At 45.4% G+C, this 25,018-nt stretch overlaps 1 protein-coding gene across 1 annotated transcript in view; it reads right to left on the bottom strand.

Moving 5' to 3' along the window:
- Positions 1-2,972: 2,972 nt before the first annotated feature.
- Positions 2,973-25,018, bottom strand: part of LOC121442895 (monocarboxylate transporter 8) — a 152,645-nt gene continuing 130,599 nt past the window's right edge. The window contains exons 2-6 of the mRNA XM_041644537.1: positions 17,109-17,253; positions 13,059-13,509; positions 11,300-11,443; positions 5,524-5,752; positions 2,973-3,478 (exon numbers count right to left, since the gene is read on the bottom strand). Of these exons, the coding sequence (XP_041500471.1) occupies positions 3,258-3,478; positions 5,524-5,752; positions 11,300-11,443; positions 13,059-13,509; positions 17,109-17,253 (1,190 nt within the window). The 3' untranslated portion in view covers positions 2,973-3,257. The remainder of the gene's footprint in view (positions 3,479-5,523; positions 5,753-11,299; positions 11,444-13,058; positions 13,510-17,108; positions 17,254-25,018) is intronic.

The following is a 25,018-nucleotide window of genomic DNA, read 5'->3' as shown; positions in this document are numbered from 1 at the left end:
TGAGCAGGGAGAAGCAACAGCGCTGGGTGGTAAGGCCAAGCGCTGGGTGGTAAACCATCTTCTCTCAAAGGAAACCAATTCCTGCTCTTTGTTCCTGCTCTGTCCAGTATAGGGACAAAAGGAGCTAGATCCTCTTAGTACCTCTTGGGTTGTTGGGAGTGGAAGGACGTTTGGCTGCATAAAGGTGGCTGGGAGGGCGAGCCAATACTAGGGCTGTGTGTTGGATGGGAGCAAGGATGATGCTGAAGGGATGGGGTATGCTGAAAGGGAAATTTTACTCAACTTTTAGTTTTGCTCTGAGCTAGTCTGTTGCCAGTGCTTTAGAAAGGAGCTTGTCACACAGCGAAGGAGGTAGGCATGCTCTCAGCTTTTTCTGTCCCTGATGAAGAACCCCTTTCCTAGCGCTAGGCCTCACTTTCCCAATTTAAAATCAAGGTAAAATGGAGGAAGACTAAGTTTGCTCTTAGCTTTACAATCTTGTCTCTCATCTGTCACTTTCCATTCCAGATGTTGTGACTGTGGCCTAGTGTAACTGAGCTACAGTAACCTCTTTAAGTACCTCTGCAATAAAATAAAGGGAGACAGATGGAGGTTCAGTGTATTTGCGGATTTACGGCCTTGCACTTTTCTATCGAGGTGGTGGCCCAGCCCTGACAGGACCTCCATTCCAACTCAGTAATTATGTTCTCGTTTTGTGAAGTAACCACTTTCCCCATTAAAGAGTACCATGAAACATTTCAACTGGAAACAGTTTTCTCCCAGCTTCTCTCTCCCACCGGTCAGTTTTCCCTGAGTGCAGAGAACCAGGCAGAAATACTGTTTGGAATGAGACTTCAATTGTGAAGCCAAATCTCCTGCTGTTAAGCAGGTTAAAACTATGACGCCCTTGTAGGCAGCATACGTACTCAAACCAAACGTTTAGATCTGTTTATTTTGTTCCAAACCCCTTGAGGATTTAAATGTCCCAGATCTCAAGCTCTGAAATTTTGTTCATTCTTTTAGTTTTAACTGTGGTGCCTAAGAGGCTGCTTCCTGCTCTAAATATTAATACTGTGATGCTTGAGCCAAACAACAGTCTCTCGGAAAGCACACAAGTCCACACGTGCACACACACATGCGTGAAAAAAGTAAATTGACACCCTGCCAATGTTAGGTGACACATGAATGGGCAGATCTGGGACCTGTGAATGTCTTTCCTTCATCTGGAGAGAAGTGAGTGACAGCCTGACTCTTAAGAGCCATCCGGGCCAGGAGCAACAAAGGAGGCCCTGCACACTCATTCCCCTGCCCTCAAAGTGGCCTGGAGGGGGTGGGGCAAGGAGGAATGGAAGCAGAGGCACTGTTGCTCCAGTATTTTCAATGACCTCTCATGGGAGTCACAGGGCTCCTGGGGCCCAGCTTCTCCTGTTCCACAGATGCTTGAGCTGACTGGACAGTAACTCCACCCCTTCCTGTCCTCAGAGCCAAGAACCAATAAGTTTTCCTTTGGGGAGTTGATAAGAGCTGGACAGGGACCAGCGGAGGGGGGCTCAGGACTTTGGCCTTGAATGAAACATCAGAGGCCAACTATGCCCCAGCTGCCTGTTAGTAACGGAAAATCTCATGTGTGGGGACCATTGTATTCTTTGGAGCCCCTCAGAGCAACCTCATCCTCCTGGCCTTGGGATGACCCTGGCTTGGGGTGGCAAGTTATCGTTGGGTCCAAGTAACAGCCAGGGATGCCTGGCAAAAGATGATGAAAGGTTGGGTACAGGAACACAATAAACAAAGGCCTAGAGAGGAGAGAGAGACACCCAAAGACAGGGAGGAGAGATGCTGAGTTCCTAATGAGGTGAGCTGTGCAACCGGACAAGGCTGACAGTGCCCTTTGCCTCTGGCTAGGGGCACTTGGAATGCTCTTCAGTAAGACTGTTACCCAGAGCCTGGCTATAGGGAAGTATCTGGCACCAACTTCAAAGGGATATGGTGGTCCAGAGCCTACTTTCTCCGGCACCTGTAATGCTCACTCAGCAGAGTGGCCCAGGATGCCCAGAATGGGGGACAGACTGGGTGATAAAGGCTAAGGTAGCTTCCCCCTCCTAAAAGAAATTGTCCGACCCTACGTGCATTTGTTGCTTATGTCTTTTGGGGCTCTAGGAACACAGCAAGGTTTTCTTTGTTCCTAAGTCAGTTCAGTTCGCGGCCTGGCCCAGGTGAGAAGATTGATCTGTTATGAAAAGTGAGAGATGGAGGAGTTGGTTCTTCAACAAGTTGGTAACCACAGCAACGCCCCTCCCCCATCATGCCAGCGTGCTGTCATCATTCCCCCTGTGTCTGATGAGATGAAAGGAGTTTCTTCACATTTGACAGGTGGCTACAAGGATGGGACACTGGGAAGGTCTCTTGGTTGATTTGTCAGAGTCAGTGAGTGGTACGTGGAACTCCGTAGTGTTTAAGATCCCTTCCCTATGTGATAGCCTGCTCTTCCAGTCTATGATTGTATCAGTTTGAGCCCCAAAGTGAGATGTAGCTCTGCCTGAGATGAGCAGGATTAATGCTAGGGTTAGGGATGGTCTGGGCCGAAATGAAGCTGATTGGCCCAAGCTCTGGGTCCCTCCTTTCTTCAAGCACCTATGTGGCTATGACAGTAATAAGAAATAGAGGGGAAGAAAGTAGAGAGGAGGCAGTAGAGAGAAAACAGAAGGAAGGGAAAAGGGAATCAGATGGTTAACCAACCATACCATGGGGTGCCGCAGAGCCCTTAGGAACGCTGGTGCAAAGCAAGGTCCTTGTCTCTTTCAGCTTTCCTTCCCATAACCCCCAAATGGCTCCCAAGAATGGATGGCAACAAATCCCTCAGCAGAGGCTTGGGTCCCTCCCACTGGGTTCTGGGGACACAGTAGCACCTTTGGCAGTTGATTGTAGTGGGTAACTAACAAGCTGGGGCCAGAGGTTCCCTCTTCCTCCTCCTCCTCCTCCTCTCCCCCCCCCCAGGGGCTAGAAAGTGTATGGAGAGGATCCAAAGGCCAGGGGGTGATCCCACATTTTCCCAGATCCTGGGAGAAGGGCCTGGCAAGTTTCAAGGCATTCATGGGGGAGAATTTGCTTAATGAGTTTGGAACACTGAGAGCATTGGCTCAGAGGAGATGGTCAGGTGGCTGAAATGCTGTGTGCACAGGTTTAGGAACAAGTGTGCTGGTGGCAAAAATGTAAATGCTGAGCAGGGTGGGATGGAGGGGTGGGGTGGGGGAGGAGCACATGATGGCAAGCCAGAGGGATTAAATGGGCTCTTCAGGAGCGGGGGAGCCTGGCAGCAGTTCTCCGTTGGGGTCCGGATCGTGGGACAACATCTTATCCTTGCTGGAATCTCTCTGCTCTTTCTTGAACATCTTTTGATGCATCAGAGGGACGAAGAAGAGGATTACAGCCCCAATGATGGGGGGCACACCCGCAAAGTAGAAGGCCACATGGTAGTCACCAAAGCAGTTTCGAAGGAGGCCTGAAAGGGTCAAGAGACATGAGCTTAGTTTAGCTTTTCCCTGCAACCCAGAAATGCTCTCTCTCTCCTCTTCTAGGGCCAGCCCAGTGCCAATCAAGAGTGTTGGACTGTGCTGCCCTGATTCAGGAGCTCCCTCAACTTCAAGGCTAAATGCCCCTGAGGTGAATATTCATCAGCAAAGATGCTAATGAAGCTTCTTTTAAAGTTTCTGTGGTTGTCTTTCATTAAGCTACTAGCCACCTTTCAGTCACTCCTAGGGCTAGAGTTACAAAGGAATTGAGTTCAAAAGACTGAAGAGAATGGTTCATAGTGGAAGTCCCCAACCCCCCTCCTTCCTACCCTCATATTGTTCTTGTGCAGCAATTCAGCTGAATTCCTATTTTATTTTACATTTATTTATTATTCCTGCCTGTGTATGATGTGTGTGTGGGCACATGCATTACACGGTGATCACGCAGAAGTAGGAGGAGTTGTCTCTCCTTCCACTTTTACATATATTTCAGGGGTAACACTTAGATCAGGAGGCTCGCATGGCAAGCACTTTCTAGCCTTCTTGTTGTCCTTTTCCCTGAAGTTCCAGTTGCCCTAGGCGGAAGCTGAGCTGAATGTGTGTATCTTCTTCTGGCTCCTCTATGCACAAGTCCTTTGGGTTCTTCAGGCTGCCAATACTATGGGGTGTGTTTGATTTGAAAAGCTTACGTTGGAAGCTAAAGGAGGGACCGCACTGTAAAGATGAGTCCAGAAATACTACCTAAGAAAGGTGAGAAGATCCTTGTCCCTTTGTTTGCTCAGGAAATAAGCCAAGTGGACAGAATTATGACTCCCCTGGCACTCTTTGGATGAGTAGAGGCTCTTTTCCTGGTAGGCAGGACAGTGTTCCCACTGCACAAGAGCTTTGAGGGAAGATTTGCCACGGTCGCACAGACCTCTCACAATGCCTCATGCATAAAATGCTGTTACGGGAGGATTCTTTTTTTTTAAATATTACTTATTATTTTTATTTTTTTTAAATTTATTTATTTATTAAGGATTTCTGCCTCCTCCCCGCCACCGCCTCCCATTTCCCTCCCCCTCCCCTGATCAAGTCCCTCTCCCTCATCCGCTGGAAGAGCAATCAGGGTTCCCTGACCTGTGGGAAGTCCAAGGACCGCCCACCTCCATCCAGGTCTCTTAGGTGAGCATCCAAACTGCCTAGGCTCCCCCAAAGCCAGTATGTGCGGTAGGATCAAAAACCCACTGCGATTGTTCTTGAGTTCTCAGTAGTCAGGAGGATTCTTTTGAATTAGCTCATCTAACAAGCTTAGGGGAAGTGACCAAACAAGCTGACGTCTGCAGTAACTCCCTGGAAAGGAGACGGAGTTCTCTCTTCACTGTTTTTTTTGGTTTCGTGTGTCCCGTTAGTACTCACTATGCTCTTTTGGGAAGGGGGTGGAGGGAGAAATTTGCACACTGAGATGTCAACACCAGCATTTGGCCAGTCCTGGACTATTTCCTTCATTAAATCTTCACTATGGGTTCAGTTCCAAAGCCAGTAGAGGAAGAGCAGGAAGGGGAGGGTGTCTATAGTTTTAGTAAAACCAGGGCCAGCTTTCTCTTTTACCTCTTCCTTTACTCAATTGCCTTGAAATTAATCACGCCGCTGTGGAGAGAGTAAAGAGAAACTTGGACCAAAGTCAGTGTGATGTGCATACCTAAAAAAGTATTACAACTTGGATGGCTGAATCATGAAGAGGAAGAGTTGGAGGCCAGCTTCGTCTACCAGGTCACTCTAGGCTGCACAGTGATCAAGCAGGCTAACTTTACTTTTCCCTCTACTCTCTAGGAGACTCGCTGTCTCCAGTGAAATGCGAGTGAAACCGATAGCCCTGGACAACCTATGCCCTTGTACGGTTAATCTCTTCCATCAGGGGTTTCATGCACTCTGACAAGGGTGTTTATACAGAAAATTGGGGGGAGGGGCAGAGGTCTCAAGCAGAGGGGCTCCAAAGATCTAGGCCCTCCCCTTCGAAAACAGGACTCACACCTTCCTCAGAGATCAGCCTCACCTGCAATGGGAGGCCCAGCGATCATTGGCAGGGCCATCATGCCCAGGAGGTAGCCAATGGCCTGTGAAGCCTGCATTGGTCCCACCAGCTCAAATGCAATCGGAGCCATGATGGTGATGAAGAAGCCATCACATAGACCCAGGAAGAGGCAGACAACGATAAGGCCCCAGAAGTCCCAGCACAGAGGAATCATCATAGACATCAGGCCCAGGAGCAGGAATGAGAGGACCTAGAGAAACAAGAACCCGAAATCACATTTCTTTGCTGAGATCTTTGTTGCCATCATCTGAAAACGGGACTGCGTGGAGTGTCAGCAGAGAGAGCAGTTGGAGTATGTTTACTATGTACTGAAGCCCTGTCTAATTCTTTCCTTCCCTGAGGGGTTTGGCCTTTAAGAGAGCCCCTGTGTAGTTGAATCTAACAGGATTAAAAAAACAAAACAAAACAAAAAACCTTGTGAGAGTTTGCCTTGCCCATAGCCAAAGAAGTTGGCCTTTGCAATGGATCCTGAGCCAAGGGAGGAATCACTATTTCTGTTTTCTGATCCTGAGACAGGATTTGGGATCAAGCTATGTTGGTGTTTAAAGATCAAGTAAGGCTTGGGAGGAGGAAGGGAAGAGGCAAGGAAGGCCTGCTGATGATTACACAGGGGGTTCAATGCAAAGTGCAGTTTTTTAAAAATGAACAAGGAGCCAGTGTCCATCTTTGTTGGGGTAGAATTTAGGAAAAACCTGGGCCTGAGAGATGCCATGGGGAGGTTCTCTCGGGTTTTCTTATGCTTTAGAATATGGGCCACATCCTCTCTCTCAGATATTTCAGACATCGTGGCTTTGAGAACCTTTGAACCGGGCAAGATACTCTTGAGAAGGCAACAGAGAGGCTGTGCAAGGGTGCTAAGCCAACATAAAGGTATCTGCAGCACCCAAAAGCAGTCCAGGAGCACTGACTAGTCACTGTGATTTCTTCAGGCTGAGCAAAATGACTCCAAACGGAAGAACCCGTCTTTCTAGAGACTAGGTTTTATTTTTTTCTTCTGGAACCCCCATCCTCTCTCTGGTTTTTAATTAAGGCCGTTTGCAATCTGTGTCTGTGAGCCAGACTTTTGAAGCCTGGGACTGTGGGCATAGAGAGGAGACCCCATTCCCAGCCCACTGCAGCTGGTTGAGTGAGGTCATCTCAGGGCCAGATCTAAGACCTGATCTGTTTACTAAGACTTTAAGATGCCCGCAGATTTTCCAAAAGCCTACAATTGACCAATAGGCAGGGAAACAAACCCAGGGACACATAGAAGAAACACATGTCAAATCTGTTTTATGCCCTCCAGCTTTTCTGTGTTGTTGCTGACAATGGCTTTGTTAGGTTAGGAGCCGATTTCTGGAAAAGATAATGGCATCTTAGAATGTTTTTATTGGGAGACTTTGAACTTGGTTCATGCCATTTTGAGGTAGTTACATAGAAGTTAGTAATAAGAACTGAGCCACCCCAGCTTCTCCTGTAGGAACATCACATGCAACCATGAGCTAAAATCAAACCCCCCTAGCAATTGAGCTGATCATGGCAGTTAAGAGTTAGTATTATTATATACGACAAAGGAGCCCATTAGCTGATCTTCATCAGCTGAAATTGCTAACTGTTGTATCTAGCTCTCTCTTATCCTCCATGAGGCCTAGTCAAGGCTTGGAAATTTATAATCCCTCCTCAAACTGGAGCACAGGCTTCAAAAATGGTCTCCAATGAGGTCATTTGGCATGCTGTTTCTATTTCCTTTCTAACAGACATTCTAATAGTCATTCGGGGGCTAGATACCTGGCATGGCTGTTGGTTTTACCAACTTTAGGGAACCACAGGGTCTACAGGGTGAGTGGCTCTTGAGAATCTGAAGCCTCATGCCCTCCTCTCCTTACCCATGCCTAATTTCTGCAGCTGACACTGAGAGCAAAGGAGGTCACCAGTTCCCGAGATGGAGCATCTTGAAAAACTGAAAAGAAGCCAGTGGCGCACACCTTTAATCCCAGCACTTGGGAGGCAGAGGCAGGAGGATCTCTGAGGGTTAGAGGCCAGCCCGGTCTACAGAGTGAATTCCAGAACAGCTAGAGCTATTACACAGAGAAGTCCTGCCTTGAAAAACCAAAATCCAAAAAACTTAAAAGAAAGAAGCTCATTCATTGTCTTGTGCTTTGGTCCTAAAATGCTCAGTTTTCTTTTTGAAGAAGTGTGTGTGTACATTTGTGGATCCAGATGCATGCGCATGTGTAAACACATGTGTGGAGGCCAGAGGAAAACTCCAGGTGTCAGCTTCACTCAGGAAGACTGTTTACCTCTTTGGAGAAAGAGTCCCTCACTGGCCTGAAGATCAACAATTAAGCTACAATAGCTCGCTATCAGGCTCCAGAGACCCTCTTATCCTTCCCTCCCTGGGGATTCCAAGAGAGCACAACCGTGTGTGTGAGTGTGTGTGTGAGAGAGAGACAGTGTACATGTGGAGGTCAGAGGACAACTTTGTAGTGTGGATTCTCTCCTTCCACCTTTATGTTGACTCTGAGAACTGAGAATTGAACTCAGGTCGTGAGGCTTGTGTGGCAAACACCTCTACGCACTGAGCCATCTTGCTGTCCCCTCTTTTGTTATTGTAAAGCTTTTAAAAACGTGGGGTCTGCCCAGAAAGACAAGTATCACATGTACTCACTCATAAGTGGTTTTTAAACATAAAGCAAAGAAAAACCAGCCTACAAACCACAATCCCAGAGAACCTGGACAACAATGAGGATCCTAAGAGAGACATACATAGATCTAATCTACATGGGAAGTAAAAAAAGACAAGATCTCCTGAGTAAATTGGGAGCATGGGGACCTTGGGAGAAGGTTGAAGGGGAGGGGAGAGGAAGGAAGGGGAGCAGAGAAAAATGTAGAGCTCAATAAAATCAATAAAAAAAATAAAACAAAAACAAAAACAAAACAACAACAGACCCATGGGGTCAGATGATCAAATTCAGGCACCTATACTTACAAGGAAACCAGTTTACTGTCTGAAGCACACCCAGGCCCACACTCTCAAAATTCATAACACGAGGGAGTTAGGCTATATGGTGATGATGATTTCTCAGCTACGTTCTAACGTTATTTTATATTATTCTAAGTGGTGAAACTGGGTCAAGTATGAGAAAGGAAAATGGGGGAAGACAACAGAAGTCCCGGATTCTACCTAGCTCAGCCTTTAACTAGCTGTGCCTCCTTGTCCCTTGGAGCTCTAACTGCACAAGAGAAAGCAAAAGCAATCTAGGCCTTGGCTATCTGCTGGGAACCGTGCTGAGAGAAGCCTGTGAGGTACAGTACCAGGCAGGGGCTGCTGCCTCAGTGAAGAAGAACGTTCTGGCTCAGTGCCAGCTTGCCTTATTTTCTTCTCTCTCTGGCATCTTGAAGCTGCTAACACTGGCAGGGAGGGCCCATGGTGGGGGACATGTAAAAGGGGCTGGAAGCGCACATATTCTCCTATCCAAAAAGCCACTCCGATAAAGGACTTGCTGATATTTGCACCAGAATTAAACATTTCATAATTTCTTTATCCTAGTCATAAACCCTTGGTTTGACCTTGGCCAGTTCACGTATCTCTCAGACTTGGGCCTGCTATCCATAATTTAGAGAAATACAGGTATGCTAGTTAGGTGTTTTTATTTTTATTTTTTTTATCAACTTGACACAAGCTAGGGTTATCTAAAGAAGAGGGAACCTCAATTGAGAAAATGTTCCCATCAGATTGGCTTTTAGGCAAGACCATGGGACATTTCTTTGGGAGGGCTGTTTAAGACAGGGTTTCTCTGTGTAACAGCTCTGGTTGTCCTGGAACTCGCTCTGTAGACCAGGCTGGCCTCAAACTCAGAGACCCACCTGCCTCTGCCTTCTGAGTGCTGGGATTAAAGGCGTGCGCCAACTCTACCCTGCTGACTATGAGACACTTTATTCATTGATGATTGATGTAGAAGGGTCCAGGTCACTGTGTGTAGTGTCATATCTGGGCAGATGGTTCTTGGTTCTATAATAAAGCAGGCTGAGCAAGCCAGTTAGCAAGCAAGCATTCTTTCATGGCCTCTGTTTCCGTTCCTGCCTCCAAGTTCCTGCCCTGACTTCTGGTCATGATGGAATATGTAAGATGTAGAATAAAATAAACCCTTTCCTCCCCAAGTTGGTTTTGGTTATATATGGTGTTTGCTTCTGTATGGTGTTTACCTTATCCGTAGAAAGCCAACTAGGACAATAGGATATGAGAAGCACGCTGTGCAGGAGCACAGGTCTGCCATTTCTGTGGAAGACGCTGGTCCCTCAGTTTCTCTTGCAGTGTGATGCTAGATTGGCCTGGGTGGGCTACAAGGGGACCCATAACTCTGGGGAAGCAGTCACCAGCTATTGCAACCAGAAGAATCAAATTCCACAGAAAGATGAATCATATCCCTATCTATGACACCTGACGGCATTTAGGAACTAATTTGGCACTGCCAATGACCATGGAATTCCCACTACAATTAGTCAGGGCCTCACAGAAGTAATTTTAGGGTTTTCCCAGGAGAGAAGGGAGTTCAAACTCAACCTCTTCCTGGTGCGTAATTTGTGACTGTTTGTGTTCTGTGGCTGCTTTTGGTCTTTTACAGGCCTTTACAATCTGGCATCTCCTGGCAAGCTTGATTTCAGGATCAGAACCATGAGCCAGGCCAGGAAGGGTACTACTGCTGTTAGAGAGACAAAAAACTGCCTATATTCAAACCAGACAGAACCCAGGTCACAGAAAAAGACGTCACTAGAATACCTGGGCGGTCACTGCCCACAGTGGGAGGAAACCTGTATCACTGTCAGAGGACTAAACTGGACCATCTCTCTATTTGTTTTGATGCTTGCTTTTATGCTAAGTTAGGAAGGGGGACAATTATTCTTGCTGCACAAATAGGACAGTGAGGGCTAGAGAGAAGGAATGAGGTTTGGCTTTTTCTGGCATGATTTTGGTGTCCATCAGTAGGATGGAATTTCAAGTTTGTTTGTTTGAAAAAGGGTATCTCGGGGGGCTGGAGAGATGGCTCAGTGGTTAAGAGCATTGCCTGCTCTTCCAAAGGTCCTGAGTTCAATTCCCAGCAACCACATTGTGGCTCACAACCATCTGTAAAGAGGTCTGGCGCCCTCTTCTGGCCTTCAGGCATACAGACAGAATATTGTATACATAATAAATAAATAAATAAATAAATATAAAAAAAAAGAAAAAGAAAAAGGGTATCTCGACATAGCTCTGGCTGTCCAGGGACTTGCTATGTAGATCAAACTGGTCTTGAACACACAGAGATCTGCCTGTCTCTGCCAGGGCTGGCATTTCAGAGCTAGTGCCTGATGCTAACAAGGTAGCTCTGGAAATGTGCGAGGTGGTGGACCTGGGCCTGGAAGAGAGAGGCACTGGGCTGGAGAGTGTTTCAGATTTCAACATAGTATAAGGAACCCATGAACAAATCTTGCTTGGGGGACACATCTAACTCGTGGTCTGAGTTTTCCATTTTCATTTGTTGGGCTCTTATTAATATAAAACTACCTGTCAAATGTTTGCAAGGTTCCATACACACAAACTCTCATGGAATCTTGACTCCATTTTAGTGAAGGAGGAACAGGGGAAACCAAGTCACAGAGAATTTAAGTATCTCTCATGTGCAACGTTGGGGCCCAGAAAACTGCAGTGGCTCACCTTACAGCCTGTTGCAGAGCCGAGGGGTAACCTGTGGTAGACTGTGCACAAGTGACTACTCACCTGCAGGTATATCTTCTTCAGTCCAGGAATGGAGTCACTGATGTGGCCTGACACAAGACGTCCGAGGCCTGAGGTAGCCCCAATACACACCAAGAGCACCCAGGTCTCCTTGATTTCCTTGAACTCATCTTCCACATATTTCGTCTGAAAAGAATAACACCAGGATTCCCAGAACAGGAGGAGAAAGAGGAACTGACTGGTTAAATGCAGAAGTATCCAGGGTTTTCTACTACTCCCTTCCCTGGACCAGGACAGGAGTCTCCTATTGGAGTAGTACCTCCCAGCTCCTGGAAAAGCCCCCTGGCTACTTCTAGCAATCACAAAGGCTACTTATCCTAGAGTCTCTGGAATTTGAACTTTTGAGAAACAGTTGACAGGGCTAGGCACTTCCAAGCCTTCTAAGCCCTGCCAAGACAAACTACCTAGAAAACCTAGGTGTTCTTCTATACTGTCTCCATACAATGACTTCAAACTGACAGGCCGAAATATCAGGTCACTAGAAGATGAGGTCCATTACCTTAGGCAACTCTTTAAAAATGTGCTTTACAGCCGGGCGATGGTGGCGCACGCCTTTAATCCCAGCACTTGGGAGGGAGAGGCAGGCGGATCTCTGTGAGTTTGAGACCAGCCTGGTCTACAGAGCTAGTTCCAGGACAGGCTCCAAAGCCACAGAGAAACCCTGTCTCGAAAAAGCAAAAAAAAAAAAAAAAAAAAAAAAAAAAAAAAAAAAAAAGTGCTTTGCAAAACATAGGGTCTACAGGGTAGGGATATAGCTCTGTAGTAGATCACATGCTTAGTAGGGACAAGGGCCTGTGGTCCATCCTTAGTGCGCATGCATGGACACACAAAACCTCATAGTCTGTAGAATAACAACTTCTCTACAACCAGCAGTTCTGTGGCCAAGTAAGTTTGGTAGGTGCTGGTTAAACAGCTGAATGGGCTTTTAAATTGCAGGATTTGTCACTAAGAGATTACTTACATACTATGGATCTAGAGAGTTCCCATACATGCTTTCTCCTGAACAGAATCACTTGACCACAGACAGCAGAATTTCTCAGAACAGTCTTTACAAAGCACGTCTTGGGTCATTTGAGCCACTCTTTCAGTGATGCTTAGCCTCCTAAACCCATCTCTCCAATTAAACATTTTGTTTTCAGTACTAGGGATGAAACTAGGACCCCGTGCATGCTAGGCGAACACTCCATCACTGATTTATTTGCTGCCCTAGCCCTCTTTTAGCCTTTTCTTTAAAAAAAAAATTTCGAGACACACTGTTGATAATTTCTCAGAATGGATTGAATTCATACTGTAGTGCAGACAGGCCTGGAACTTGCCAGCCTCCTGCATAGTTGGGATTTCAGGCCTGTACCATCAGGCCTGGTTTCCCTCTGAACTGTTATCATGGGAGAAGCTATGGATCATGGGCCTTGCCCTTAAGGAACTACCCTCATTTCCCACTGAGGCTCTCTTTGAACCGTGCTCTTTACTTCTCTGCCAATCGCCAACTACTGTTTTGTTTCTTTAGTCTTTGTTCCCTTTCTGTTTATTTGTTTTGAGAAAGTGTCTTGCTGTGTATGTAGCCTAGGCTGGCATCAAACTCACAGCAATCTCCCTACCTCAGTCTCCCAATTGCTGAGTCTACAGGCCTGAGCTAACCATGCTTGGCTCTGTCTCCCCCCTCCCCAAAGCTCTGCCCTTCCAATGTCCTCTACCCCCACCCTTTGGCCTTCATATAAGTTGAGGTCAGCTTCCTCCTCACCAGGTGTACATAGGGGACGAAGTAACCAAGAGCGGCAGCAGCGATCCCAAAGGCCCAGATGCGGTAGGTGCGTTGGCGGAACACACGCATGTTGAAGTACTTCCTGAACTGAGCCACAAAGCGCTGTCGCAGGGTGTGGGCACCTCTCTTGCTGGGGGTGTCCTGGGAGCTGGGCAGGAGGGGTCGGTAGGTTAGTGAGAGCAGTGTAAGGAGAAACATGAAGGTGCTGAGCACCTGGAAGGTTTGGGCCAGCTTGATTTTATCCCCCAGCATTTTTATGAGTAACAGGAATGACATGGAGAAGATGCTACTTCCTGCAGACACCACGCCATTGGCTAGACCCAGGCGACATTGAAAGTAGTGGCCCAGGATGACGAGTGATGGTTGAAAGGCGAAGGAGCAGCCACAACCAAAGAGAATCCCGTAGGTGAAGTAGCGCAGGCTTAGGGAGCTGTGGGAGAAACAGCAAGAGCTATCCTCAGTAGCCTGGTAGCAATTTATCTGCCTCCCTCTCGTGTCCTTGGCATTCCTCCAGCTTTTCCCACAGTCCTACTTGCCATTAATCTGCAGAGCAGATAGAGAACCTCTGAACTCCACTTTGCAGATGGGGATTCAGAGGTCCTGAGAGGGAATTTACCTAAAGTAACTCTAGATTAAAAAAAGTTCTTGGTGTTCTATTCTTTTTTTCTTTCTTCTTTTTTTAAAGACAGAGTTTCTCTGCGTAGTCTTGGCTGTCCTAGAACTCATTCTCTAGACCAATCTGGCCTTGAACTGAGAGATCTGCCTTCCTCTGCCTCCCAAGTGTTGGGATTAAAGATGCAGTTTTTTAAACCACTGCAGTTTTTAAGACTAGCCAACTGAGTAAGACTGTGAGACCAGACCCCAGCCAATGGGGAAAAGACATAGTTAGACTGAAAAACAAGTGCATGTTCTGTTGATGTATGCCAGCTCTTCCGAATGCACCCTCTTGATCAAGAATAAAATGTGCCTTGTCCAGGCACTTAAAAAAAAGCTTGGCCTTGGGACACATGTGGTGGCATGCACCTGTAATCCCAGCACTCAGGAGCCTAAAACAAGATTATCAGGTGTTCAAGGGCAGCCTGGTCTACACAGCAAGACTCTGTCTTATTTTTTTTTTTAGAAAAAGATTGGACTTTAATCCAGATCTATGTGATTATAGCATCCAATAAAAGAGGATTAAACAAAAAGAAAAAGAAAAGAGGGGCTACAGGAGACAGTCTGTGCCTTCAGAAGAATAGTTTCCCCTTACTTCCTACCTAGACACTATGAGTAGACTGGGGGACCAGTTTTATACCAAGTAACAACAAAGACTTGCAAGGATCCAAGATTCTGGTCTTGGAAGGTTGCACTGTTCTTTCAGGTTCTTTGGTGTATCATTATTCTCAGGACCTGTAATATTTCAAAGGCTGGTCAATTATCTCAGAAGAACTTCCTTTCTCCGCATCCTTGCCCAAGGTCCAGATAGCCCAAGCCTTTTTTCTCGAGCTCCAGGTAATGTATGTAGGAACTGTGAGTTAGGAAGTCCCTTTAATTTTCAGAATTCTGTCTCTGTTGCTGCATGAAACATGGATTAGTTCCCTTCGAGTAAGTAGCCTGCTTGATTGACAGAGAAGTGAAGCCTCAAGTTACGGGCCCGACTGAGAAAGGCTGTTGCTTAAAACTCATGGGCCCTGCTCTGCCACAAGCGTCTGTAACAGAAGGTAAAATGTGAGAAGGGGAAAGGTTATGCATGGGCAGGTCAGTATGGCTGGCATCTACCCTCACATAATACTGGCCCAACCTAGTGAACAGTTGTTTTCTTTTGCATGCTTCTGTATATTTTGCAATAGTTCTTATCTGACCATTAAATTAACCAATACTCTTCTTGTTCTTCAGACACAGACCCAGCTTTTATACTCACTACCAGTGGCCCCTTGATTCCAAGAAAACTATCATTATTATGGCCTCCCATCTGCTCATAGTCATTGGCCATGAGTAGGAGGTTTAGTTATCTAAATAGGAGGTTGTCTCTACTTTGAACTTGTAGCTCAGTTGATTGCTGCTCTTCTGTCAGACGTCTTGGGGTCTTCTCCCCTTAGATTGTAGGTATCCTATAGGATTGGCTGGGCTGGGCCCTTATCCAAAAGAGTCTTGAGTTAGTCTTGAGGAAAGGGATCTTGGGGGAAAACATGGGATTCAGTTTAGGGTACTGTGTGGTGAGTGTTTCTAACTGGCCTCCAGGATGGGAGACCCTTGAGTTGGGCCTGCTAAAGGCCCCTGAGGGCTGCCTGTGCTGTGCCCTGTTCCAGTCATCCAAAAGGACTCAGAGCTCTGATGTGAGACGATGGGAAGAATGACTTGAAGTTCTAGCCACAAGCAGAATCATGTTGTTCTCCCTGAACTTTAAACCATCCAGAGTTTCTTGGCTCTGAAAATGTTCTTACAAGAAAGAGCGAACAGAATAGGGGGCCATTGGCTAGAGAGAAAAATGCCTCCTCCAGTGGGCTGAGATAAGAGTGCCAGGAGAAAAAAACCACATCGAAGTGCATTCCCCCACCCCGTGCCCCAGCCCATGTGGGCTGCGGAGGAAATGAGATCCTTATGGTGCTAATTTGTTTACACTTTGCTGCGCTCTGCCTCTGCTATGTAGCATTGAGATTAGAGATACTTCAGAGGCCTAGCTCATCTCCACAAGAATCTGGTACCAGCTTGCTGGGGGTGGGGATAATGAGGCTGACCACCAGAAGGGTCCTCAGAAAGTTTAGAGCTGTTGTGTTGAGAGGGCCGAGAAGGTTCCAGGCAGAATATGGGTTCCTCCTCTCCCTTGTCCTAGTTGGATGGGTCGGAACCAACACACCACACTGCATGCCAAATCTAAGCTTTGCTGGAGGGTAGTCTGGGCAGCCGGAAATGCTCAAGTCATTAAGACAGTTGGCTCACCCCCATAGGGCCTAGCTGAGACAGAACATGAGTCTCATTCTCCACTGTGGATGAAAACTTAAGTCCAGAAAGCCATGGTTTTCTCTTGGGAGTCATACTCAGAAAGCAAGTGTCTTTCAAGTTAGCTCACTCTCCATTCCACACATGTTATTGTGGCCATGTTTATGGGTCCAGGTCATTATGCTCTTACATAGACCCAGGCAGACTGGAAGTAGGGGGGTACCACAGCTTGCGAAATGTATGGCAGAAAGTTCTCAACCTTGTTTGGGAATCTCCTACTTCTCTTGCTGTAGGATAGGGTCTGTATCCTTGCCTCCTCTGTACACACGCTTGTGCACGGCTGCCAGGAGAGAAGGCAGAAATCCATGTGGATGGAGCCTTCTCACCTAGCATGAACAAGTTCTATGAGTGCGACCGATGAACTTAGGACTTGAGTTTCATCTGGGTGGCTGGGGTTTGGAGCTGTACTTCAGTGGGAGGATGTTGCTAAACATCCTTCCCATGCCTGAGACATGAGAGTCCCTATCTGTGTCATCCACCCATCTTTCCAGAGCCTGAGCCACCCAGAACAGGGCCAGACATGCTAACCAGCTGTGTGCTCAGAGTATCTGTTTTTCAGCTGAAGATTGATTTGGGAGTGCTAGGGCTTCACGTTAGCTCACTTAAGGAGTCTTCTGGGAGGAAAGGCAGGGTTTTGAGGTGTGTGCCACATTAGTGGGGAGCTTGGAGAGATCTGAAGCAACCACATGATCTCTGAAAGATTTAGAAAGTGAGGTCCAGACAGGAGAAGGATACTCATCAATTACTCCATAGCTATTCAGTGGTCAAATCAGGACTTGACCCGCTCTGTGAACTACCGGGATTTGGTTCCTCACAATATTTTAGAACTTTGCGTCTTTTGGGGGGTGGGTATTCCTGGCAGGTGTATCCTTCAGATTCCACATAAAGTGAGTTGCAGTTGATCCTGAGTCCTGGGAGCAAGGTCTTTGAGGGCTCTCCATGGACAGAACCACAGGGGATTCTGCAATGAGAACAGTGTTTCTAGCTGAAGTCCCAAGAAAGAAGCCAATTCTCACCCTTGAAAAAGTGGCCAGCAACTCCAGGCCTTACCTGGTGAAGGAACTGGTGTGGAGGACAATGAAAGCCACAGCAGCCCCGGTGGTGGCTGTGATCTGGCAGCCCAAACGGCCCGTGAATATACTCACAATGGGAGAACAGAAGAAGATCATGCCCATGGCGAGGGCTGCAACCCATGCTGTAGAGAAAAGGAGCACAGAGACACCGGTGTTACTGTGATGTCTAATGTTGCCGCCGCTGCTACATCAGGTCTTCTTTGGCCTTTCCAAGGTGACGCTGATATTCCGAGCGGTATGCAAAAAGAGATGAAACATGAAACAGATTTGAAGTGCGGGTGCTGGATTTGGACTAGTCAATTCTGCAACAGAAGGCAGGGATGCTAGGCCAGATATGCACTTTTAGGAATTGAAATGCTTCAATTCAGGGGTGAGGAGAGTTAGAGTAAGCTTTAGGATTGGGTCAGGCTTGTTTCAGTCCTTGGGATACAAATCTAAATGTCACGATCAAGGAACAGGGAAGATCACAGCCAAAAATGCCTCCCGGAATTGTGCTAGAATATAGAACAGATTTCGGGGGCCATCTGAAGATTTCCAGGGACTCTATGCGAGACAGGCAAAGAAGCCACATGCTGCCACCCATCACCGAAGCCCACGTCTGGCAAATCTCTGATCTCCAAACTCACAAGGAGTTGATTTTATTTCCAGAGGCATCGTGCCTGTAACAGCCCTCACCAAGGAGGAACGTTGCCCTTTTACTCACATTCTTCCAGCCCATTTCCCCTTGCTTGGCTCTCAGAAGGAGCGCCCAAGTTTTTTGTTTGTTTAAAAGCTGTTATCGGGTTTCATCTTGAGCCTCTCTCTTCTAGGTTAAATAATCTTAGTTCCTTTAAACTTTTCTTTTCAGCTTTAATTTACTTTTGTAACTCTGTAATTATTTTCAGAGTCCTCCTCTGAACTCATTCCAAGACTTCATCATCATCATCATCAAAAAGCATATTCAACCAGTGTCACCTGAGCAAAGGCGCTGGGCCGGTTTCTTTCTCCTTCCAAGTGAACAACCCCAAGTGGGCCAGAGGGAAGGGCCACTCCACTGCCTGTGCCTGGCTGGGCCTCTTCCTTCAGCGCCAAAGAGTAACTGTTCTCAGAAATCGTCTTCACTTAGCTAGGCTGGTGTTCTGAGTTCTAGCTGCCCAGCTTCTAAACTCCTGGCCCAGGATAGCCGGGGATCTGGACATGCATTTCTGTTTCAGCCTTTATGATATGTGGGACCATGGGAAATCACACGAAGCTTTGCTAATCGAATTTCCCACTTGTGGGGTGCGGATTAAAATTCTTGTGCTTTTCTTAAAGTGCCCCCCTTTCCCTTAGCAGTGTTGGGGACAGAGCACAAGGACTCATATGTGATAGGGAAGCGTTCTACCACTCAGCCACAGCACTAGCTCAGCCCTCAAAGTGTTTTCAAATAAAATAATGATAAGATGTAATCATATATAGAAGAGAGCTTCGGAAATGTGAAGAGCTATACTGTACATAAAAATCAACGGAACTCTGACCTTAGACTTAAATGTAAAAGTATAAAACTTCCAGGAGAAAATATAGGAGAAAATCATTTTAATTTTTATTTAAACAAAGGTCTCATAGAATGCTCATATGAACTATGGTTCATAAGTGAAACATTGATGCTCTAGACTTTACCATAGCTTAAAATTCCTGCTTAAAAAACCAACCAAGATCTGATGGAGCCCAGGCTGGTCTCAAACTAGCCACCTCTCCCAACTAGTTATTTACAATTCTTCCCTGATTGCCCTTGGTCTTGGGGGAGGAGCTAGAGGACATAGGTGGGAGAGGATAAAAGGAGGGGGGTTTACCTACACAGCCACTAGGAAGCCATCATCCCTGCTAGGTACAGCCTTCAGTGTGGCCACTTTAAGGTCACCTATGCTCCTATTGAATCCCTCAGCCACTGCTCTGAAGTAAGCCTAATAACACCCTGGTTTGTTCCCCAGGGTGAACTTCGGTGGACTTGGTTTGTCAGTGGGACCTTAGGAAAAGGGATAGACATTGTTTACTCCTCTTCCAGGGAAGGAAATTTAGCAACATGGGATTACAGATTTGGATCGCCACATTCAGCTTAAAACTTCCATGCTTTAAGGAAAAAGAAATAGTTATGAGGTCCAGAGACATAGCTCAGCCAGGAAAAACATTTGCTGCACAAGCCTGATAACTTCAATTCCCAGAACCCACGTTAAAAAATGGACATCGTGTCTTGTGCCTGTAATTCTAGTACTCCTACAATACTAGAGACGGGAATAGGAGAGCCCCCTGAAGCTTATGGGCCAGCTAGCTTGGAGTATGCCGCATAGCCACAAACCACAAGAGAGACCCTGCCTTAAACAAGGTGGAAGGTGAGGACAGAGACCTCTACATAACTTCACACACAAACATATATACACACATCACACATATGCAAAATAAATATTAAAAGTTATGAAAACAAAAACGCAGATAATAGATTGCAACATATATATCTGGTAAAAGATACATCCAGCACAGAAGTCTGAGCTGATTATCACTACTCAACAAGAATGCAAATACTTCAATTTAACCAGATAAAAGACTTGAACATGAATCATACACACACACACATACACACACTGATTATCAATTAAGCACATAAGAAGTTGATAAATATCTTTAATCATTTGATAAGTGCATACTAAAATTACAATGGAGTCAGGAATTGGCTGGCACATACCTGTAATCCTAGAACTTGGAAGGCTGAGGTAGGAATTCAAAGATTAAGAATTTAAAGCCAGTCTGGGACACATGGTAAGACCTTGTCTCAGAACACCAAAACCAACCAAACAAATACGTAGGAAACATCACAATGAGACATCCCTTACACATCTACAAAGAAGACGACTTAAGAAATGTTAATACCTAGTACTGGAAGGACGTATAGGAGCTGGAAATCTCACACTCTGCTTGACAATTTTTTGTGAAGTCAATCATGCTCTTAACATGTTTCAGTGAAATCTCACTCTTAATATTTGTGTTCATACAAACCCTATACCTGGGGATGAGGGAGCACCTAGAGACAGTAGTTGGTGCCTAGCATGCACTACATCCTGCTTATATTATCAAGGTGGGGAAAGCAAACCGCCAAGCAGTCCAACAACCCTAGTTCTCAATAATTACAGAAGCTTCTTTTCATAGCTGCTGAAACCTGGCAAGAGTTCAAACATACGGACAAGGAATAAACAAATGGGTATGCATCAATACAGCACGCCCACAAATAGTATAAACTAGTAATATACACAGCCACTTGGATAATTCTCAAAGGTGTTATGCTAAGTGAAAGAAGACAAACTCAAATGACCCTACTCAGGAAATTCTAGAAAAGAACAAAATTATGGAGACAGAGAAAGAGGAGATGAAGGTGAGATTTATCAATGAGAGGCACTAGGGAACATTTTGGAGGTCCTTTTTTGAGAGTGTGTGTTTGCTGTGAGTGACTGTTCTCTGAGTGAAGCAACTGACATCTTGGGGCATTCAGCTGCACCCCTTTGAGAATGACCACCCCAGCTGTGGTTGTTGATGGTTTATACCCCAACAGAGAGGGGCAGGGAGGACAGAGACGGCCATGAGATTCCCATTATCCTGCTTCATACTACCTGGTGTATGAAATGCTACCTTAATTGTCCATGCCTGGAAGAGGAAAAAATATGTGGAGAGGACTAGATGATGGCTCCATTTATGTGGCTGTAGAAAAGCTCTTATCCCTGCTGGGTAAGGCTTTTCCTGCTGGGGAAAGGGACACCCAAACCCCTGTAAGTAACCCCTTACCTATACTCTGTAAGGAAGTCCAATAAACTCATTGGTTCCCCACAGTGAACTTTGGTAGGATTGTGTCTTGGTTTGTCATCAGGAACTTAGGAGAAGGGTAGACATTGCTTATGTCTCACCCTGGGAAGGAATTTTAGTAACAATGTTTCAGTGGTAGTGTGTGGCATGTGTTAACGCATGTGAGCACAAAATAGTGTGACTATTACCACATGTAAAATATATCTCTAAATCTTACATTGCTTTTAACAGGGACAGAGGTTCAGTGGAAAGAGCGCTTGGTTAGCATGTATAAGACCTTAGATTCAGTTCCTGACACTAAAAGTGGCAGGGCAGGAGAGTAGGGTGTAGCATTTTGAGGTTTTACTTGGGGTACATATATATTTTGTTCTAGCCCAATTTAAAAATGCCTCAGTTGTATTGTGAAAGAGGAAAAAACTATTTGAGCTCTTCTGAATATCTACAGTACAATGAAAACTGATAACTAAGTTCATAAAGTATCTTTTGTGTTGTACAAAAAAGCTTACACTTTATTTGACATAGCTTTTAAAATTAATATAACTTAAAAACTTAAAAAATTGAAATACCAATTGATTTACAGAAAACAGTCAAGACAGCTCAGAGGGTTTCATGAATTATTCACCCAAATTTTCTTTATGTAACTTTAGTACAATATTAAAATGAGGAAATTGACAGTGGTATGATACATACTTATAGTTCTATATCCTCTTATTATGTAAAGATTCCTATCACAAATTAAGGTGTACAACTATTTCAACATCACAAAGATCTCCTTTTTCCCATCCATTTATAGGCATGCCCGAAGTTCCTGCCACTGTCCCTGACTCCTAACGATACCCACTAACTTATTTTGCATCTTCATAATATTTTGTTTCATAAATTTTATATAAACTGAGCATGATAACACATACTTGTCATCCTAGTACTTGAGATTCTGAGACAGGGAATCAGGAGTTCAAGGCCAGCCTAAGTTACATATTGAATCCAAGTTCTGCCTGGGATCCATGAGACTCTCTTTAGAAAAGAAAAATACTAAAAAGTAATATAAATGTAGTATGTGGTCTTTCGAAATTTGCTTTTAAGACTTCTGCATAACAAAGAGCACAATGACCAGGGTGAAGATAAAACCACAGAATGAGACAGAATATGTACTATAGATATATTATATGCATAATACATATTCTATAAATTCGGACAGAGGATTGCTATCTCAAACATATAAAGAACCACAAAAACTAAATGCCAACATTCAATCTATAAATGGACCAATGAGCTTAACAGTTCTCAAAAGAAGAAGTATAAACAGCCAATAAATACTTGAAAATAAGATAGGGTGGCACAAGCCTGTAATCCCTGCTCTTGGGACGCGGAGGCTTGAGGATCAGCAGTTCAAAGTCATTCTCAGGTACTTAGTGAGTTAGAGGGAACCTGAGACCTACATAAGAACCTCTTACCAACAATAGCAACAAAAACAAACTTGAAAAAGTGGTCATGATCTTTTGCCCTCAAGGGAATGCAAATTCAAATTACTTTGAGCTTTCATTTCCCCGTAATCCGAATGTCTATCATCATGAAAGCAAACAAATGCAGGCGAGGATATGGGGGAAAGGAGCTCCCATACACCACTGGTGAGAATGTAAACTGCTGTGGATAACATGGGAATTCCTATGAAGATTTTTCACAACCGAAAAATTGATCTACCATATGACCCAGTTCCTGGGAATAGGCTCAAATGACTCTAAGTTAACATACCATAGACAGACTTGCACATCCATGTTTAGTGTTCTAATAGTCACAAAACCTAGGAAATGGAAGCAGCATAGATGTCCATTAGCAGATGAATAGATAAAATATGTGATACATCTACACAATGGAATTTTATTCAGTCTTAAAAAAGGATGGAACTGAAAATGTTTGTGCTAAGTGAAATAGCCAGATACAGAAAAACAAATACAAATAAATAAATAAATAGAAAAACAAATACCATCATGACAGGCACGGCTGGGACTCGATTTGATTAGGGGTGCTTAGGAAATGAAGAAAAGATAGACAGCCAGATATGCATATAGAAAAGCTGGGGTCAGCTGGCCTGTGTGCACTCTGATGGAGATGCACCAACTACTACAGCAATCCAGAACCTCAGCGTGTTGATTCTATGTAACACAGAGAGGAGTTAGCTAGTCTCTTAGGATGCCTCTTTAGGTATTGTAAACACCTGGGAGGAGGTGTTTACCACTCTAGTTGGTGGTTTGAACCTGGGGGAGGTGTGCAGAAATGAGGTGGACTAAAGTCTCATACAATAGCTAATTTTATTCAGGGCATCAGGCAATTTATACTCCGAGGGTTAAGACGAATAACACGAGTAAGGTGTTCAATCAATCACAAGGACAAGACGAACATGGCAAAAAGCTGTTTTCTTCATAGAGGCATATGAATAATGACAGCTGGAGTCAACTCTCTGCTAGTCACTATATCTGATATGGGAGAAGGATGAAAACACATTCAGAGAACAAGTCTGTGTTTTGAAGAAACTGAGGTCACAAGACTCTTGTTTTCTCACAAGCACTCAGAGCATCCCGCACACGACTCCATCCTTGGACTGTTCTGATAAGGAGGGAGCTGCAGTTGCTAGCTTTTGCACACATGGTCAATCATTTGTAAACACTAGTACCTGTGGCTCGCTGCTCACATTCATACTCAGACCCAAGGAAGGCTGTGCCATGTCTCTGAACTTCACTCCCAGGTGATAAGAACTTCGTCGTTCTCGTGGGAAAGAGGCATTGGTCCTTGACTTAACCGTGCCCAAGGCAACAATACACATTCACTCAGGGATTCCTCTGCTCCCCACACCTCCCCTTTCTACTTCTTAGATGTTCACGATGGGCCTTCATTTAGTTTGGGGGTGGTTCACTGCAATGTTTGGCACCCTACTGAAGAGAGAGAAACAAAACATGTGGTCTCTGGCTCAGGGTTATTTGAAGTCAAAAACTAGAAAAAACCTGAAAACCACTAAGATCTCCCCCTTCAAATGCACCTCTCTCAGGGCTGCTTTTAAGAACTGGGCCACAGCAAGCTGCCCAGCTTACCAAGGCAGTGGTCTGCATGCTTCAGCCAAGGAGTCCCCACCCAAAAGGGCATTCACTGCCAGGTTACAGCCAAGGGCACCGCTGCTGAGGTCTGGAAGGAGTTGGGCCACAAAACTGGGCACAATTTTTTTCTGGAAGGGTGAATTTCAGCAACAAGGGACCCCCTCCTCCTTGTTGAACATTTTCCCCCCTTACTCTTAAGACAGCTATGTTAATTAGTTGGTAAACTTGCAAAGAGTAATGTAATTGGTTGCCAGTCCCTTCACAACCCAAGGGGCAATGTCTAGAAGTGTCTAGAAGCTGGACTCCCCAGGGATCCAATTTCACGGAACTTGCCTTCCTGTGAGGAAACCACAGGAGTCTAAGGAATCACAAGACTCTACAAGCACAAAGAAAAAATGGGAATGCACTTGGTCCTTTGGTAATAGATCTATTCCTCAATCCTTCTCGCATTTCCTCTCAAGCAGTCAAACTGACTGCCCATTCTTCAGGAAACCAAAGGCAATTATATGTCTTGAGCGTAGTCTAAAATGATGAAGCTACGATGCTTTTACCCTACTTCCGTAGTTCCTTAAAATCTCCATGAACGTACATAAAATTTGAGAGTGCTAGCATCTATCTACCGATCTCTAGATGCTTCTTGTCCCATTTTCACTCTGCTGTTTACAATTGTGCTCCCCTTTCTATTTTTAGTCTTTCCTTTGTCTTTATTTGTGTGCTTCTTCCCTTGCGAGTTTCTGATGGTCCATCCATGTCTGACTCAGGTGCCACCCTCGCAGCCCCCACCGCCAGGTTGATGCCTTGGCCTGACTAGGGCGGCGAGGAAATGAAGAAAGAACACAAGCAGAGATTCATGTACAGAAGAGCTGGGGTCAGGTGGGCCATCTGCATTTTGATGGAGAACACCAACTGTTGGCAGCAACCTAGAGCCTCATCCTGTTTACTGTGGACAGCAGAGCAGGAAGGAATTAACTACTTTCGGTACAAGGTCTCA

Source organism: Microtus oregoni, unplaced genomic scaffold (assembly GCF_018167655.1).
Source record: "Microtus oregoni isolate MIOR12 unplaced genomic scaffold, Mior012 000097F_ref0000449, whole genome shotgun sequence".
Classification (NCBI taxonomy): domain Eukaryota; kingdom Metazoa; phylum Chordata; class Mammalia; order Rodentia; family Cricetidae; genus Microtus; species Microtus oregoni.
The sequence above is the reverse complement of the archived record's forward strand: the minus strand, read 5'-3'. Positions and strand labels throughout refer to the sequence as shown.